At 45.5% G+C, this 16,232-nt stretch overlaps 2 protein-coding genes across 2 annotated transcripts; one reads left to right on the top strand and one right to left on the bottom strand.

Moving 5' to 3' along the window:
- Positions 1-2,367: 2,367 nt before the first annotated feature.
- ccdc167 (coiled-coil domain containing 167) lies at positions 2,368-4,090 on the bottom strand. Its single transcript, XM_079753807.1, has 4 exons — positions 3,952-4,090; positions 3,508-3,602; positions 3,364-3,416; positions 2,368-3,273 (listed from the first exon to the last, which is right to left on the bottom strand). The coding sequence occupies exons 1-4, from the start codon at positions 4,084-4,086 to the stop codon at positions 3,155-3,157; spliced, it is 402 nt and encodes a 133-aa protein (XP_079609933.1). The 5' UTR covers positions 4,087-4,090; the 3' UTR covers positions 2,368-3,154.
- Positions 4,091-4,447: 357 nt separating this feature from the next.
- Positions 4,448-14,845, top strand: kif25 (kinesin family member 25). Its single transcript, XM_079754142.1, has 16 exons — positions 4,448-4,489; positions 4,745-4,975; positions 5,158-5,223; positions 5,652-5,774; positions 5,965-6,106; positions 7,170-7,273; positions 7,743-7,828; positions 7,925-7,964; positions 8,081-8,148; positions 8,236-8,310; positions 8,421-8,588; positions 8,973-9,149; positions 9,531-9,685; positions 10,011-10,262; positions 10,451-10,606; positions 14,294-14,845. Exons 2-16 carry the CDS (start codon positions 4,907-4,909, stop codon positions 14,443-14,445), a joined length of 1,833 nt encoding a protein of 610 aa, XP_079610268.1. The 5' UTR covers positions 4,448-4,489; positions 4,745-4,906; the 3' UTR covers positions 14,446-14,845.
- Positions 14,846-16,232: the final 1,387 nt, after the last annotated feature.

The raw sequence follows: 16,232 nt of genomic DNA, 5'->3' as shown, positions 1-16,232 counted from the left end.
ACGACACCTGGCATGGCTCCGACCACTGGACTTTATCTGGGGCCCTCTTACGGGTGAGGTCGGTCTACCTCGTAATCCACATCCCCGACTCGCCGTGTGACCACAAAGGGCCCTTGCCACTCCGCGAGTAATTTGGTGCTAGAGGTGGGCAACAGTACATGGACCTTATCCCCCGGTGTGAGATCGCGTAACCTAGTCCCTCTCGTACAGGCATCTCTGATGCTCCTGGGCTCGGTGCAAGTGCTCACGTGACAATACCCCTAGTGAGTGAAGCTTTGCACGCAAGTCCATGACGTACTGGATTTCGTTTTTGCTCACTGGACCCCTCCTCCCAGTTTTCTTTAATGAGGTTAATTCAACTAATAACCTAATCATGATAAGGAAAAAGTATTTAAGCCTTTTGTAGTGCCCTGGCACTCGTAGGGCCTGCCCGTAGACCAGCTCCACCGATGAGGACTGCATGTCCTCCTTAGGGGCGTACCTGAGGCCGAGCATTACCCATGGCACCCTATCCACCCAGTCGCCGTCCTTCAAGCTGGCCCGTAGGGCCGCCTTCATGGAACGGTGGAAACGTTTGCACAAGCCGTTTGACTGGGGGTGATAGGCGGTAGTGCAGTGCAGCTTGACCCCCAACCCCTTAGCCACCGCGTTCCAAAGTTCCGAGGTGAACTGCGAGCCCCGGTCCGAGGAGAGGTCTGAAGGAGTCCCAAAGTGCGCGACCCACGTGCCGATGAACGTGCGCGCCACGTCAGAAGCCGACGTCGAGGAGAGGGGAACAGCCTCAGGCCAGCGGGTCGTCCTGTCGACCATGGTGAAGGGGTAGGTAAACCCGTGAGAGGAGGGAAGCGGTCCAACCAGGTCAACGTTGACGTGGTCGAACCTCCTCTCGGGAACAGTAAACTCTCCAAAGGGGGCCTTAATATGGCGGTGCACCTTGGACCGTTGACAGTCAACGCATGAGCTGACCCAAGCACTAACGTCCTTTCTAAGCCCCTGCCACACAAACCTCTGGGAAACAAATTTCACCGACGGCTTCCTGCCGGGGTGGGAAAGGCCATGCAACGCCTCAAAAATGGGCCGTCGCCAGGTCACCGGGACCAGTGGTCGAGGCTGGCCTGTGGAGACGTCGCGCCATGGCCTCACGTCTGAGCTGCCCACCGCAACCTCCTCCAGGCGCAAACCCATATCCGAATTCCTCAGGGTCTGGACCCCATGGTCGGAGGCCTGGCTCATACGGACGTAATCCAGTAATCCAGGCCCAGTTGGACGGCTCAGATGACTGTTGAGAGGCAGTTGGCAACCACGTTGGACTTGCCAGCAATGTGTCGGATGTCCGTGGTGTACTCGGAGGTGTACAAAAGCTGGCGCTGCTGGCGGGCAGACCACGATTCCGCCACCTTGGACATGCAGAATGTTAGTGGCTTGTGGTCCACGAAAGCCGCAAACTCTCGGCCTTCCAGGAGGAACCAGAAGTGGCGGATCGCCAGAGTCCAAGGAGTTCCCTGTCGAACGTGCTGTATTTGCGCTCCCTGGGGGTCAAGCAGAAATCGCCTCCACTTTCGAAGGAAGAGGGGCGGCCCCATCTTTGTTGATGAGATGCCCCAGGAAGTGGATGGAGGACAACCCGAACAGGCACTTCGCCGGGTTGATGATCAGTCCGTGCTGGTCGAGCCTCATGAAGAGGTCGCGTAGGTGACCCTGGTGCTCCTTTTTGGAGGAGTTGGTGACCAGTATGTCGTCCAAATATACGAAAACGAAGGACATCTCCCTGAGCGCCGAGTCCATTAACCGCTGGAAGGTCTGAGTGGCGTTTTTGAGTCCGAACGGCATACGCAGGAACTCGAATAACCCGAAAGGTGTCACTATCACCGTCTTGGCGATGTCCGAGGGATGCACTGGCACCTGGTGGTAACTGCACACCAGGTCCACCTTTGAGAAGACCCGCTTGCCCGCCAGGTGTGCTGAGAAGTCCTGGATGTGCGGGATTGGGTAGCGGTCGGCGTGGTAGCTTCGTTCAGGCAGCGGTAATCCCCACAAGGTCACCACCCACCGTCTGGCTTGGGAACGATGTGGAGGGGTGAGGCCCAGGGGCTGTCTGAGTGGCGGATGATGCCCAGGCGCTCCATGTTGGCGAACTCCGACCTAGCGACCTTCAGCCTGTCGGGGTTAAGTCGTCGGGCCCTAGCATAGACGGGTGGGCCCTTGGTGTCTATATGATGCTCTGTTTTGCCGTGACCACGGAAAAGGTAGGTCGGGTTATACCGGGGAACTCCCTGAGCAGGCGTTGATATCCTGATCCTGAAGCTTTAGCGAGACCTACGTCGGGGTCACCAGTGTAGTGCCGGGAGACGGGAGTCGGAGGCGGAGTATCCAGCACTGAGTTTTAATTAACACAACTTGAAAACAGTACATTCGAAAGGCAAGCAGGACTGAACTGAGACGGTCGTTCCGTCTGCTAAAAGAGTCTGTGCTAAACACGCCCCCCACCCATAGTTCCGTGGGTGAATTATGTTAACCACCACACTTTGTTGTATTGTGTACACACATCGTAAACAAAACATAAATGAATATCCTTTGAGATATATTCATTTGACAAACTCATGAAAATGGAAATAAAGACGTTGGCATGTTTTCATAGCCTAGTCCTAACCCTGCCCCCAACAAGGAAAGCTTTTGGCAATGTATGTCTTCAACCAATCCAACTACTATCCTTAAAATGCATTTGACATTCAAGCATTTAAGACAGCTTCAATTAAGGAATGTAAAAAATAAGTAAAGTTAGGGAAAAAAGTAAAGTAATTAATGAAATAGGGCAGCTCTGTATGAGCCTAACAGGAATGTGCTTTTATATAAATTGAAAATTCAATGTACACATGTGGTGGTCAGGCTCTTGCAGTTTTCCACTGAGCTTTGAATTACAACAGCTAGAAAATAGAAATCCATTACAATATTTCAGTTCGTAAGCACAAGACAAAACTCGGATATCGAAAATATAATTTAAAAAATTTTCAAGATGTGATAAATATAGAAATTAATGTTATCTCTCAGGCAAGCAGAATATTTCAGATTCAGAGGTGTGTCCTCCCAGTCGAAGAAGGCCATTGCTCCATATCTTACAAAACAAGCTGACTTGAAGTCGATTTCTGTTCTGAGATCAGAGATCCTCAACTCCGTAGAAGAAGGCGTAGTAGAAGAAAGCACTGAGAGCCAGAAGAGCCACGGACAGCATCATGTTCCTGCGGTTCTCCCCTCGTAGAGTAATAAGGTCCTTGTCTGGGGAATAGATTAAACAACATTGAGTCTTTAAACAAAGCATTACAGGATGACCACAACGATCACACTTAAAGTTCTTTGAGATCCTACCTAACCTTTGCACCCTCTCGCGCATGATGGTCATTTCATCTACCAAATCTTGTCTGTGGAAAAATAAATAGAAATGGGCTCAAATTAATCATTGATGTGATGGTCAAAGTGAGTGATGATTTATGGTTGTTGTCCTCGTTATACCTTTCTCTGTCCGACAGCACCTCGCGTCTGGTCCTGAACTCGGCCTTCTCAATGTTGTCCTGGAACCGAGTCCGTCGTTCTTCCACACGATCGATCTATTAGACAAGAGAATTGTAAATGGACTGCATTTATACAGCGCTTTTCTCACCAATGACCACTCAAAGCCCTTTACAATATTGCTTAAAATTCATCCATTCATACACAAATTCACCGAATCATACAAACATTCACACACCGACGGCGTTGTCCTTGCAATGCGACAGCCAGATCGTCGGGAGCAGTTAGGGTGAGCTATCTTGCTCAGGGACACCTAGATACTCATTCAAAAGTGTTCACAAACTAAAGAGACAGTAAAGTTGACCCTACTCGGGTCATGGTAACAAGATCCTGTTCTGCACCATAATAACGGACCGTAAGTGGTGCAGAGTACAGGTAATGTCTTACTTCAGTGGCAACACTCATTTTCTCTCGTTTTTTGTCCTTTGATTTGGTCATTTTGTCACGACACTGTGGATCTGGTATTGAGGTATAATTTCTTAAGGTATATGTTGAGGTCTGACGTCCCGCAGTCCTCGTCATCCCGGTGCTGGTCTACACGGAAGTCTCCTCCTCTCCTTCTTCGTGTGTTCCCCATCGGCATATGGATGAACATGTTGTGCATTGCTGCTTCCAAGCGGAGAAAAACTATATTGCAGTATTAACAAACTACTGGGGCGATTCCCCAATCGTGTTTTGTAAATTGAAATTAGAAATAGCTCATGACAAGCCATTTCAAATGTTTAACCATGGAGAAAAGTGTTGTGCAGTGTGTCTCTGTACGAGAGTAGTGGACGTTCTGATAGTGAACTGATCCAGCGGTTCTCCCCTGAAGACCCCGCCCTGGGTGAGGGGAGGCCCATTGATGATCCCGCCCTGGACGGGGTGAGGCCCACCGGAAACCCCGCAATGGGACTAGGCCCACTAAGAGAGATGCTGGAGTTTGGTGGGTATATTTTTATTTATCTTCCTCAACTACACTTTATTTTCTGGTTTCTGCAGAGGTGCCGTGGATGCCGTGATTCGCGGCAGTTTAATAGCGCTGTGGTTCACATTTCTAAATTCGTCACATTGATAATAAAGATAAACGCAAACACCATTTTAATCAGGCTTGAATAACATTATTATTATTGTATCAATAAAGAGCTACTGTATGATATAATAACATTTCACAAATCCTGTTTCCTCAACCTGACCACAGACACCACGTTGTTGTGCCTGTTGCACAAGAAGGTAAACCTTGATGAGCGTCCTAATCCCATAAGCCTCGCTGACAGAGGACAGTGGTGCAGGATCGACACAGGAGAAAACCGTGGGAGGCCTTCAAAGTTGTTTCTCTTGTATTGTTTTATTGTTCGTCAAAATGTCACTCTTTATTAACCAAGACCAAATCTTTGCACATCAAGTTCATCTTCTAGAGCACAAACTAAGGGTAAGTAGGCCTTATTGGATTTGAACGTGTAAATGAATTACTTATTAACAGTATAGACGTTATCTATTCCATTTTCTTTGTAGTTTTCATTGACCAACATTCCATAGCATTTCAACCCTCTTCCTCTATCAGGTGATAACCTAAAGTGGTGAGAAGCTATAATGTCACCTTGTTTTTGTCAGAGTAAAGAGGAGCGTATTCTGGAGCTGGAGACAGAAAAGGCAATTCTTCATTTGAGGCTTGCAGAGGTAAGATCAAAAAGAATTCTATCCTATTGTATGATATACCTTTTCAATTATATGGCCTATTCTATTCTAGCATAGGAATATTCTAATGTAATGTAATTCTATATGGTTGCATTATATTATAAGCCTGGTCTATTCTATCCAATCCTAAAATTGTAATGTGGGAATTGAGTTTTCTGTGAGAAATATATGATATAGGGAAGTACATAGGCTACTTTCAGTACATCTTTAATTTATATTTTTTTGTTGGGTGCAATCATCCCTGAATTATAAGGTAGTGATGTCTTGTAAGAATCAACAGTCTAAAGAGGGAGGGCACTATGGCAACTGAGTAGCAAGACTTTTATTTTATGCAGATCAAATTTCCCATCGAAACCTTACAATTTTGAAAACCATTATCTCTCTCTCTCTCTCTCTCTCTCTCTCTCTAGTGTCTGGGCAGACTGCGGCGGGGCCATGAGGGGGAGGCCAAGGCCAAAACACTTCTTCATCACCAGAGGGAAGCCCAGAGCATCACCCAGTTGGCTCTGGGGAAGCTCCTTGCTGAAGTCCAGGTACACAATTAACTGGAATAAATGCTACTGTTATTCCACCTGTCCACCTAAAATCAGGTTGGGGCAAGACTCATCCTCTGTCAATGTGGGTGTGCGCGTCCATGCTCCCATTCATAAGGCCTCCGTATAAACCAGATGAACACACAGCCACCGTGAGCCTATAGCTTATCTCTGTGTGTACTCCATGCAGAATTTGAAGCAGGTCTTGAGTGAGATCTTTGCAGTGTATGCAAACGGCGTGGCCGAGCTGGAGGGCCAGAGCAAGCAGATCATGGAGAAGCTGGACGGGGCCAGGGCAACACTGAATGGTTGCCATGGAGATGACCTGCAGAGTGAGTAACCCTAACCTCATAGACTCAGTGGACGGAAGTGCTGATGCACTCAGGAGCTCCTGGTCTTCCATCCTGTTGTGTTCTTTCCTGTTTGTGGCAGTTGTTGTTGTCTAGGTATTGTAACTAAAACAGGTGAGGTGTTCTCCTCACAAGGCAGTGGTTCTTGCACTTCATATGTTGTTCATTATTCTGGGGTTGTGTCAAAGTATATGACTGTTACTTTAGCGGGCCAATCATAAACATTTTACAACACTTATCATGATCAACTGTCAACATTATCCACCATTTCCCCCTATCAACCTTTATCTTGCTCTGTTTGACCTCTCCTGTCTCTCCTTCCCTCTATCACTCCCCCTCAGCCTGTCTGTCTCTCTTTGTCCCTCTAATCTAAAGTTACCTACCATATAGGCCATGCACTGCTGCGGCTTAGGCTGCCGTGGTGATAAGCCCCCCAATTACCCTTAGCCGTACCTTACTGGCTTCCTCAAGGTTGACGTTTCGATTGTGTGGAGTTGCATGCTGCTCCCAAAGTAGCTGGTGGTCAGGGTGTGAGGGGGGCTCTGTGGATTCACAATGCTCAGGCACAACCATCTGGAGTTTCCTCTGGGTTATTCATGCTCGGTTCTGATGCTGAGCATAGCTGTAGCTATGAGATCATTCAGATCAGGATAAGACAATGGGTCAATAGGGGGCAGGATAGGGATGTTGGCTTCCAGCTGGAGGGTTCTGGTTTCAGTCCTGACTGTGTCACCTCCAAGCCAGCTTGGATAAAAGGCTGTGGTCAATAATACTAACGTCACCATTTTGTCTAATTAATCCATATCAGAAATGAAGGACAGTTTCAGTCTCCTACTTGGGTCTATGTGCTAAAAGGTTAAACAGGGAAGGACTAGACGCAGTGCTATGGTTTAACTTTGACTGGCAAATGGGGACATTTGCCTTCTTAATGATGCACAGAGTCTGGCAACGTGCTGGTACTCTTCTCTTACCTTGGATTAGAAGCGTTATGTCTAGAATATGTTGGCCTTTTTTAAGAACACCTTCTGCCCGTTTGTCCTGCCAGGTTTGCAGTCGCACATGGCGGCTCTGGAGCGCGACCTGGTGGAGGAGAAGGAGAGGTGCAGGGCCGAGAAGCAGAGGAGGAGAGAGATCCACAACATCCTGGTGGTGAGAGCTGAGACCACTCTTTGGTTCTCCACGATGTGTTTCAACTGTCTTCTAAACATAGGCTGGGGAGGAGCTGTGTTACGTTTACATAAACATTCAGGGCATTCAGTAAACGCTTTTATCCAAAGCGACTTACAATAAATACATTTATCAGAAGATAGATAAGCAACAATATATTGCTTCCTTACGGTGCAGTAAGGATGTTCATAGAACCAAGTGCCAAGCACTAACAATCGCTAGGTTAACCCATTCCCTGTATACAACAAAGATAGGTAGGATAAGATACTATACAACAAAGTACTGTAACCAAGTACGACATACAGTAAGTGTGTACATTAAGTGCCAGGACGTACAACATACAATAAGTGCATAAGAGGGAGGTGGTGGGGTAAGGGGGTTGGCTATGCACAAGTGAGTCTTGAGTCTTTTCCGTGTGTGTGTGTCTAACTGTGTGTTCTTCAACCTCCAGGAGCTGAGGGGGAACATCAGGGTTCACTGTAGGCTGCGTCCTGTGCTTCCATTGGACCAGGTCCAGTCCTCCTCATCCCGATCGGGGTGAGGTCTCCCCTCAAAGCAAAACAAGCATGTTATTGGCCAACTGATGATAACAAAAGCTTTTCTCATCCTTACTTATTTTTTTATTTCTCTCAGGGTGATCTCGTCAGAGGAGGTCATTCATGCAGTCAGCGAGGTGAGTTTCAAAGCAGATGAACGGATTTTCACAGATTGTTTCATTTTTGCAGTTTCATTGTCCAGTCTCATGTAATATTCTTCAGCTAATCATTTTTTCATTTGACATTTATCAAGGACTCCTTGTTGGTGAACTGCATTCAAAATGGAAATCCAATCATCAACAAGGTGTTTGAATATGAGAGGTAAAGCAGAAAATGGAACTGCCTGTTGTCTTTACATTTCTGTATATATATTCATGTTTCTGGATACATCTTGTTCTCTCTGGACAGAGTGCATGGACCGGAGGACTCCCAGAACGTAGTGTTTGAGGAGGTGAAGCCTCTCCTCACATCCCTGCTGGATGGGTGAGGCGTGTTTCCGTATGTGTGTGTCTGTGTGTGCGTCTGTGTGTGCGCCTGCTGGCGTGCGTGTGTGATAGATTCAGGTCCTTATCTAATCCATAGTCGTCCTGCAGGTATAATGTGTGTATAATGGCGTATGGGCAAACGGGCAGTGGAAAAACCCACACCATGATGGGCTCCCAGGGCCCCCCCGGGTCCCCTCAGCCAGGTGTGCCCCGGTGTGTCTCCTCCCCCGGGGACCAGCAGGGCATCATCCCCCAAGCCGCTGTGGAGCTCTTCAGGTGAGACACTCAGGCCTCATGTATTGAGCTCTCTGTCTCCAGCGTGTTTCCTACAACACATTTCCATCATATGTACGCCTCCTTTTTGCATTGCTATTGGACAGACAATACCATATCTTTGGGGTGATCTTATTATTAAAAAATACATTATATTATGCTAGAGAAGCTGCCCCCGTGACCTGACCCCGGATAAACGGGTTTGAAGATGAGCATGAGCACATTTTATTATTTGAAAATATATATTTAATCTAGTTTTTAATATATATTGTTTTTTTTAGAAGATACATGAGTCCGGTCTTTTAACAGGAGTACATTTGGGTTTAACTTTTTTTATATATACCATGGATTAATGATTTATGTGTGTGTGTGTCTCTGTTGCTTCAGGCTGATCTCAGGGAAGCCGTCTGAGAGCCACGTGGTGGAGGTGTCCGTGGTGGAGGTCTACAACAACGAGGTGTTTGACCTCCTGTCTCGCGACGGGGAGGGCGGGGCCCCGGGTCAGCGCCGGGACGTCATCACCACCGCGTCGGGCACAAGCGAGATCCCCTCCCTCACATATGAGTGGGTAGAGCAGAGGAGGGGTAGTTCAGTGTGGAGAGCAACTGGCTGCGGGCTTCTTCAGTTCCTTTAGTTTACGCTACATGGAACTTTGTGAGTTTGCTGCCATCTACGGGCTGAAACATGCAGGGCTTCAGGTCTGATCTTATGCAACTTTTCTTATATCCTACAGTTAAGATTAGACTATAGTGAAGAAATCGTTTTTTATTGATGGTGAAAGGGTAACCAGATTTTTCTTATTTTTACATTTTATTTCCACAAAAGCTAGTTGTTAATGTTATAAACTAAACTGGGTTTGGCTTGCTAGCAAATGCAGAAATTCTAGAAACCTTTGATGCCAAAAGTCTTTTGCATGTGTGTGCGTGTGCGTGCGTGTGTGTGTAGGTGTGTGAAGAGCGCCCCCGAGGTGATGCAGCTGGTCTGGGCGGTGGTGAAGCTGAGGGCGCGCTGCCCCACCCTGGTGCACGCCCACTCCTCCCGCTCCCACCTGGTGGTCACGCTCACTGTCTCCTCCAACAGCCCCCCCGCCCTGGCCCTGGGTGGGTGGGCGCCCCACAGTCACTGACTGTTCATACTCACCGCCTCAGGATCGGGATGCTTGTATAATCATCCAATGATCGTTCCGCGGTCAAGTTAGAAAGATAACAGATATGGGACAGATATTTATAACAAGTGATTGTCTGTTCGTTGAGACGCTAAGACGTGATGTCTAATAAGCTCCTCCCCCTAAGAGGAGTTCAACGGATCATTATTGTTGATGTTGTTGTGGTTTTCTTGTCTCCCCTCCGCAGCCCACCGTCTGAAGAGACGAGCTAAATGGATCCTTATTGTTGTTGTTGTTGTTGTGTTGTCTCCTCTCTGCAGCCCGCCGTCTGAAGAGCGCCAAGCGGGAGCTGCAGCGCTGCCCAAGGACCGACTATTGGAGCCCGCGCTGTCGCCGGGCCAACCCCGCCCCCCGCCAAGCCTCTGCCGACCACTCTGCTGCCACCGCCTCCCCTTCATCCTCCTTCCCCTCCCCTGGCCACTCCCAATGCCCCTCCCCCCGGCCGGGTGGGGCCCAGGGTCCCTTCAGGACCCGCCTCCAGCTGGTGGACCTAGCCGGCAGCGAGTGTGTCGGTGAGGGGATGTCTGTGACGTCGCCCCCTGCTGCTTTCTTTTTTCACAAAATACTTTTCAGAGAGATGTCGCAAACCAAACAGATTTTGGTTGTTGACTACTGTTCTAATTGGTCCACAGAAGTTATCAGTGACATCACCTTTATAATCTTTTTTTGTGTGTGTGTCTGTGTGTTTGTATGTGGTCAGGCATGTCGGGGGTGACGGGCGCGGCGCTGTGGGAGACCTCCTGTATAAACCGCAGCCTGTGCGCTCTGTCGGACGTCCTGGGCGCGCTGGCGGAGCAGAGACCTCACGTCCCGTACCGCAACAGCAAGCTCACACACCTGCTGCAGGACGCTATCGGTGTGTTACTGGCCGTTATGTGGTTGTGCTAGTGATGCCCAGGGGTTAAAATTGGTTTTCATCGGACGGACATAGGACCCTATTTTAACGGTCTGGAACGCAAATCGCAAGTAGCTTTGTGGGCGGATCTCTGGCACTGTTGTTATTATACTGGCGTATAAATTAATCTTGCGCCCGACACAAAATTAAAATGGGTTGGTCTGAAACCTGTAGGTGTGTTTTGGACGTAACATGCAATAAACCAATGAGAGTGCCATCTCCCATCCCCTTTAAGAGCCATGAGCGCATTTGAACTTGACGAGGTGATATTTTGACAGCCGTTTGCAGTCTCCGCTGAGGCAGATGCAGCACCACATGAATTTCAAACTTCAAATGGCTCAGTCTATCGGGAAATCATAGGCCTAATTCACACATGGATTAGTGTTTCTTCTACAACTTCAGAAACAATGAGTCGTCATGTACATTTTGGCTAAGAGAACTTAATACATATGATATGCGGTCCTGTGGCCGCAACTGTTGGAGTATTTAATGATCTGTGGCAATTCATTAACAAACATAGTTTCTTACCAGTATTGTTTACATTATCGTTATCGACTTGTGTTTGTAATATGCATGTGTTTCCCCGTTAATATACATTGTCATGGACTGTATTTTGCGTTAAGTGTTGAGTTTGCGTGTGTTTAAACAGATGGGTGCACACACGCGCCAAGCATCACTGGCGTTCATCTCTTTTAAACATTCGGTAAAACACGGTAAAGCTATATTTTCTCACGATCAAATACTCATCAAACCTAAAAGTTATGGGCTTGTACATGATGTCTGTGTCAAGAAAATATGGGTTTGCTGTATGGTGTTTGCAGATGCATTGTTTTAAAAGTACAACTTCTTACAACTGTATCAGCTGTTCTTTCCCAAATAATTTAACCAACATTATATTTACCCTAAAACAAGATTTTGTTTTGGAAGGCTGGGATATAGCCTACTTTGCTCGAGTTAATTATTGTTATTATATCATTCATGCAGCCCCTATGGATTTTCTTTTCTCCACAATCCACATCATCGTCATAATATTTCAATTAGGCTAATCGTTTGCATGTTTGGGACCTGCCATGGTACTTCAAAATAGCAACACCAACTGCGCTAACAATGCTTTTTCGATCTGCAAAATAGCACCATGTATTAATTGCGCCAGAACAGGCCTCTGCTTTTCACCGACATGCCTCTCAGCAAATGTAGTGGCGCGAGTTTGCTGCGGGGGGGAAATCTGCTTTGTGCCGGATGCAAACTAGCAACGATACATGCGTCAGTGTAGAATATGAAGGTATTATTGTAGCAAAAGTCTTTAGCACCTGTAACTGCAGATGATGTATGCATACACTAAAGTAACAAATGTGCAACAGTAAATTTGAAGTCGTAAAGATTTATTTTGCATGTGTACTCTAAAGTCACAAATGTGTAACAGTACATTTGAAGTCGTAAATGTTTTTTCTACCATTGTAAACACAAAATAGGGTCTACGAGTTCACAAGTCTGTGTTACATGTGCACAAATCCTATCCTGTGCATCACAACTTCAAAGAGTCATGCAATTGATACTTTTGCTACAATCATTGCAGCGCAGTTGGTGCAAAACACATTCGCACACCCGTGTTTCATATTCTGAGAATCTGTGAACAATTTCCTCACAAATAAAATGATATAGAACGCAGTGTTGATTCAGCATTTTAATGAGCGAGCACAAGTCCATCGTTAAAACTGCTCGAACCTGCTCCTGCAAGTCTCAGCTGTGGGGTTTTCTGCAGGTAGTTTTGCAACACGTCTAGGTAGTATATGTGTAGCAAAAGTGATTTGTGTCTGTATGAGGCAGAGCGTCCGTGGGCGGGACAACCAATGAAAGCCGCCGGCTGGGGCTGCATTTTTCAAACTACACTTGGACCATCCAAGCAGACCAATAAAATACATTGAAGGACACTTGCGGCATGTTGATGCATTAATTTGGGGGGAATTCAGTTGAACTAGGTAATTTAATTTGACATAATGTACCCAACTCCATCGTGTAGGATGCCCTCTTTTCTACTTTCAAGACTACAGGAAGTAAGAGTTTGTTTGGATGGTCCCAGTGTAGTTTGAAAAATGCACTCCCTGCTGGCGACTTTCATTGGTTAATGGTGCAATTTTGTCCCGCCCACGGACGATCTGCTTCATACGGATACGAATCACTTTTGCCACACTTGTACCACATAGTAGAGATGGATTTATTGATTCGTTTCCGCAAACCAGTTCGCGTGATTCAGTTCGCCAAGGGTAGTCGTTCGCGAATCGTTCGTTCGTTCAGTCGAGTTTCCGGTAGCGGTGAATCGAATCATACACGGTTCTCTGAGTCAGTCAGACTCAGCCCCTCGTTCGTTAGTTCGTTCGTTCGTTCAGTCGAGTTTCCGGTTCAGTCGAGTGACTAGTGGGTCTGGGAGGAGTCGACTCTGAGAACGAACGAGGCGAACGAGACGAACGAGGCGAACGAGACGAACGAAGCGAACGAGAGAGAGGAATCAGTTCAGTTCGTTCGTCTTAACGATTCGTTCATTCGAACTGAATCGTTCGCGAACGAGTCAACACTACCACATAGGCGTGTTGCAAAAGTATCCGCAAGAAAAACAACAGCTGAGACTCGTAGCAGCAGATTCGAGCAGTTGTATAACCGATGGACTTGTGCTCGCTCATTAAAATGCTCATTGAACATAGCGATCTATATAATTTCATTTGTGAGGAAATATTTCACAGATGTGCAACTTCTGATGCATTAGTTCACATTTGGGTTTACGAAAGCACAAATTTTGTGCATGTTCTCAGATTATGAAACACGGGTGTGTGAATGTGTTTTGCACCAACTGCGCTGCAATGATTGTAGCAAAAGTGGCAAGTGCATGACTCTTTGAAGTTGTGATGCACAGGATAGGATTTGTGCACCTGTAACCCAGACTTCTGAACTCGTAGACCCTATTTAGTGTTTACAATGGTAGAAAAAATATTTACGACATTCAATGTACTGTTACACATTTGTGACTTTAGTGTACGCATACAAAATCTGCAGTTACAGGTGCTAAAGACTTTTGCTACAATAATATCTTCATAGTAGAAAGTAAATTGCGCTGGGTGCAAAATAGGGCACAAAACACAGGAATAGCTTTCCAGCTTCAGCAGGAGGGCTGTGTCATACCAAATTTGTACCGGATTTGTACCTGTAATTTGTAAAGTTAGTGCTATCTGTCTTGTCGCGCTCAATGAACGACTTCGCGAATGTTCTTGAACTCAATGAACGACTTCGCGAATGTTCTTGAACCTTCCTACGTCAATCGACGCGATCGTCCGCGATCATCTGTTGCCAGGCAGGTTTGGAATGGATTACGTATGGATTACGTACCCGGTACAAATTTGGCACCCGGTACAAATTTGGTGTCACAGCTGCCTGGCCATGTGGATTTAGGCAGGGCGCACTCAGAGTGCAGGTAGGTAGGGAGGTAGTCAGACAGGTATGCAATCTAATCACTTCCTTTCGGGTCAAATATAATGATTGAGAAGAAGAGCTCAATACAGGCCTGCGACAGCCACAGATAATAAGTATGACAAAATGCTTCTAAAATAAATTACCTACCTAGGCCTTAACCCTCAAGTTCCTCTTCTCGCCCACTAGGTGGAGATGCTAAGCTGCTTGTGATGCTTTGCATCTCTCCCGCCCAGCGGTTCATCTCGGAGTCGCTCCAGTCCCTGGGTTTTGGCTCGAGGGCTCGGCAGTTTCACAAGCAAGTGTCGCACAGGAAGAATAACAACCTCAAAAAAAAGTGAGAGACTGAGAATGTTATAACGGCGAGATATTGGTAGAAATAAAAATGTATTATTATTAAAATTCATGCCAGCACAGAACATTATCATGTGTTTTTTGTATTCATAGTATTCATATACATAGTAAGAAAGGATCGACCCAATCAGTTTTCTGGTGTTCAAATGCAGAGACAAGCTTATTGTCATAGAATATAGTATCAAATGTTCAAAATAAGTGTTTAATATTAATTATTTTGTGACTTTATAATATTTTATCAAATTCTCTTATCTTTTCTGCAAAAAAGATGCATTTGATCAATAGTAAAGACCATAAGTGAAAGATGCTGCACTAACTAGATACTTGTATCTCTTTAATTATATGGCCTTATGACTTCTTTATCACATTTATTTTCAAGGTATTATCAACACATAAGAGGAGGGATTCCTTACCCTTTATTGTCATGAAAATCATTAAAATACCTTTTGTTCAAATTAATTTGTAGTGTGACTTAGCAATATGTGGCTTTAGTTTAGTGAAGAGGCTTACTATGACAACCTTTATTATGTAGGTAAACACTTGGTTTTGAAGCTGACCTGCTGTGACCAAAAGCATGCTATATGCAACCATTCGTATAGACCAGGGATGGGCAACTTATATGATAGAGGGCAACAATTTTTCGTCATGGACTGGGAGACCCCTCCCAGAACATTTTGAATTTGGTAGATGTGATTTCCTGTATTCTGCTGCATTTTGGGGATGGCCACTACCTAAAAAATCATTCAGATTCATAGCCTATTTATTTATTTAGCCTATTTATGAACCAACATACATTAATTCCATCTTTTCCATCCTAAAATGCATTTTTAACATGTCTATCTATGACAAATACAAGTTTGTTTTAATAGAAACAGTATTGTTTTCAGTGCAAAGGGTTCACGTACATCATCATTCAATGATGGCACAAAACTGAAAAACAATGGCCCAACATTAAGTGCAACAACTAGAATTATATTCAGTGCAGTTGCAGTTGTAGTAGTTGTAGTGGCGACTCAAGTTGAAATCTTTCATGATTGACATAGTTTCTAAGCAAACTAGACACATGGGTTTACCTTTGAATTCTATGATCAGATACTCTGATTCTCATCTTGACTGAAAGGTAGTTATCTTGATCGAGTTTTCAGTTCTTTTGTAAATTACAATTTAAATTATCTGCGTTATGTATAAATCTGCATGTCAAATAAATCTTTGATGTTTTCAAAGGGCAGTGTTGGAGACGAGTAGTCACAAAATCGGAGTTGTGTCGCAGTCCTGAGTGATCTATAAACATGTCCAAGTCACCAGAATCCAGTGCATCATCAACATTGAAATGCATATAAATGTCTACATCAACAAAAGCAACAGTGCTGTCCCACTCTTGAATGGTGTGTATTAAACTATAGGACACTCTGACGAGAGACTGTGGGAAGGCTCGCATGCAGGTGGGGGAGGAAGCATGTTTAAGGTGCGGACTCATTTCACTTCATAGTTCATTGGTATAATGTCCTATGATGTTGGTGCTGAACTTACCTTTTTCATGTAAACCTCAACATTGATATTGTCTGCTTGGTTAAAGGTACGATGCATAAGCTCACCTGGTCTCAAACTCATTCATCGAATACAGTTATCAGCAGAAAGATGAGGATACAAACTAGAAAATGCATTTCCTGCAGAAAATGCAGTGAGTGCTGTAGTGCAAAGTGAGGTTGAAAATCTGTTTTAATAAAGACACAGTTTAAGACATGAAGAAATGTTAAATGGCAAATGAAGGGAT

Source organism: Pollachius pollachius, assembly GCF_949987615.1.
Source record: "Pollachius pollachius genome assembly, chromosome: 16".
NCBI lineage: Eukaryota > Metazoa > Chordata > Actinopteri > Gadiformes > Gadidae > Pollachius > Pollachius pollachius.
This window is presented reverse-complemented; position numbering and strand designations above follow the sequence as displayed.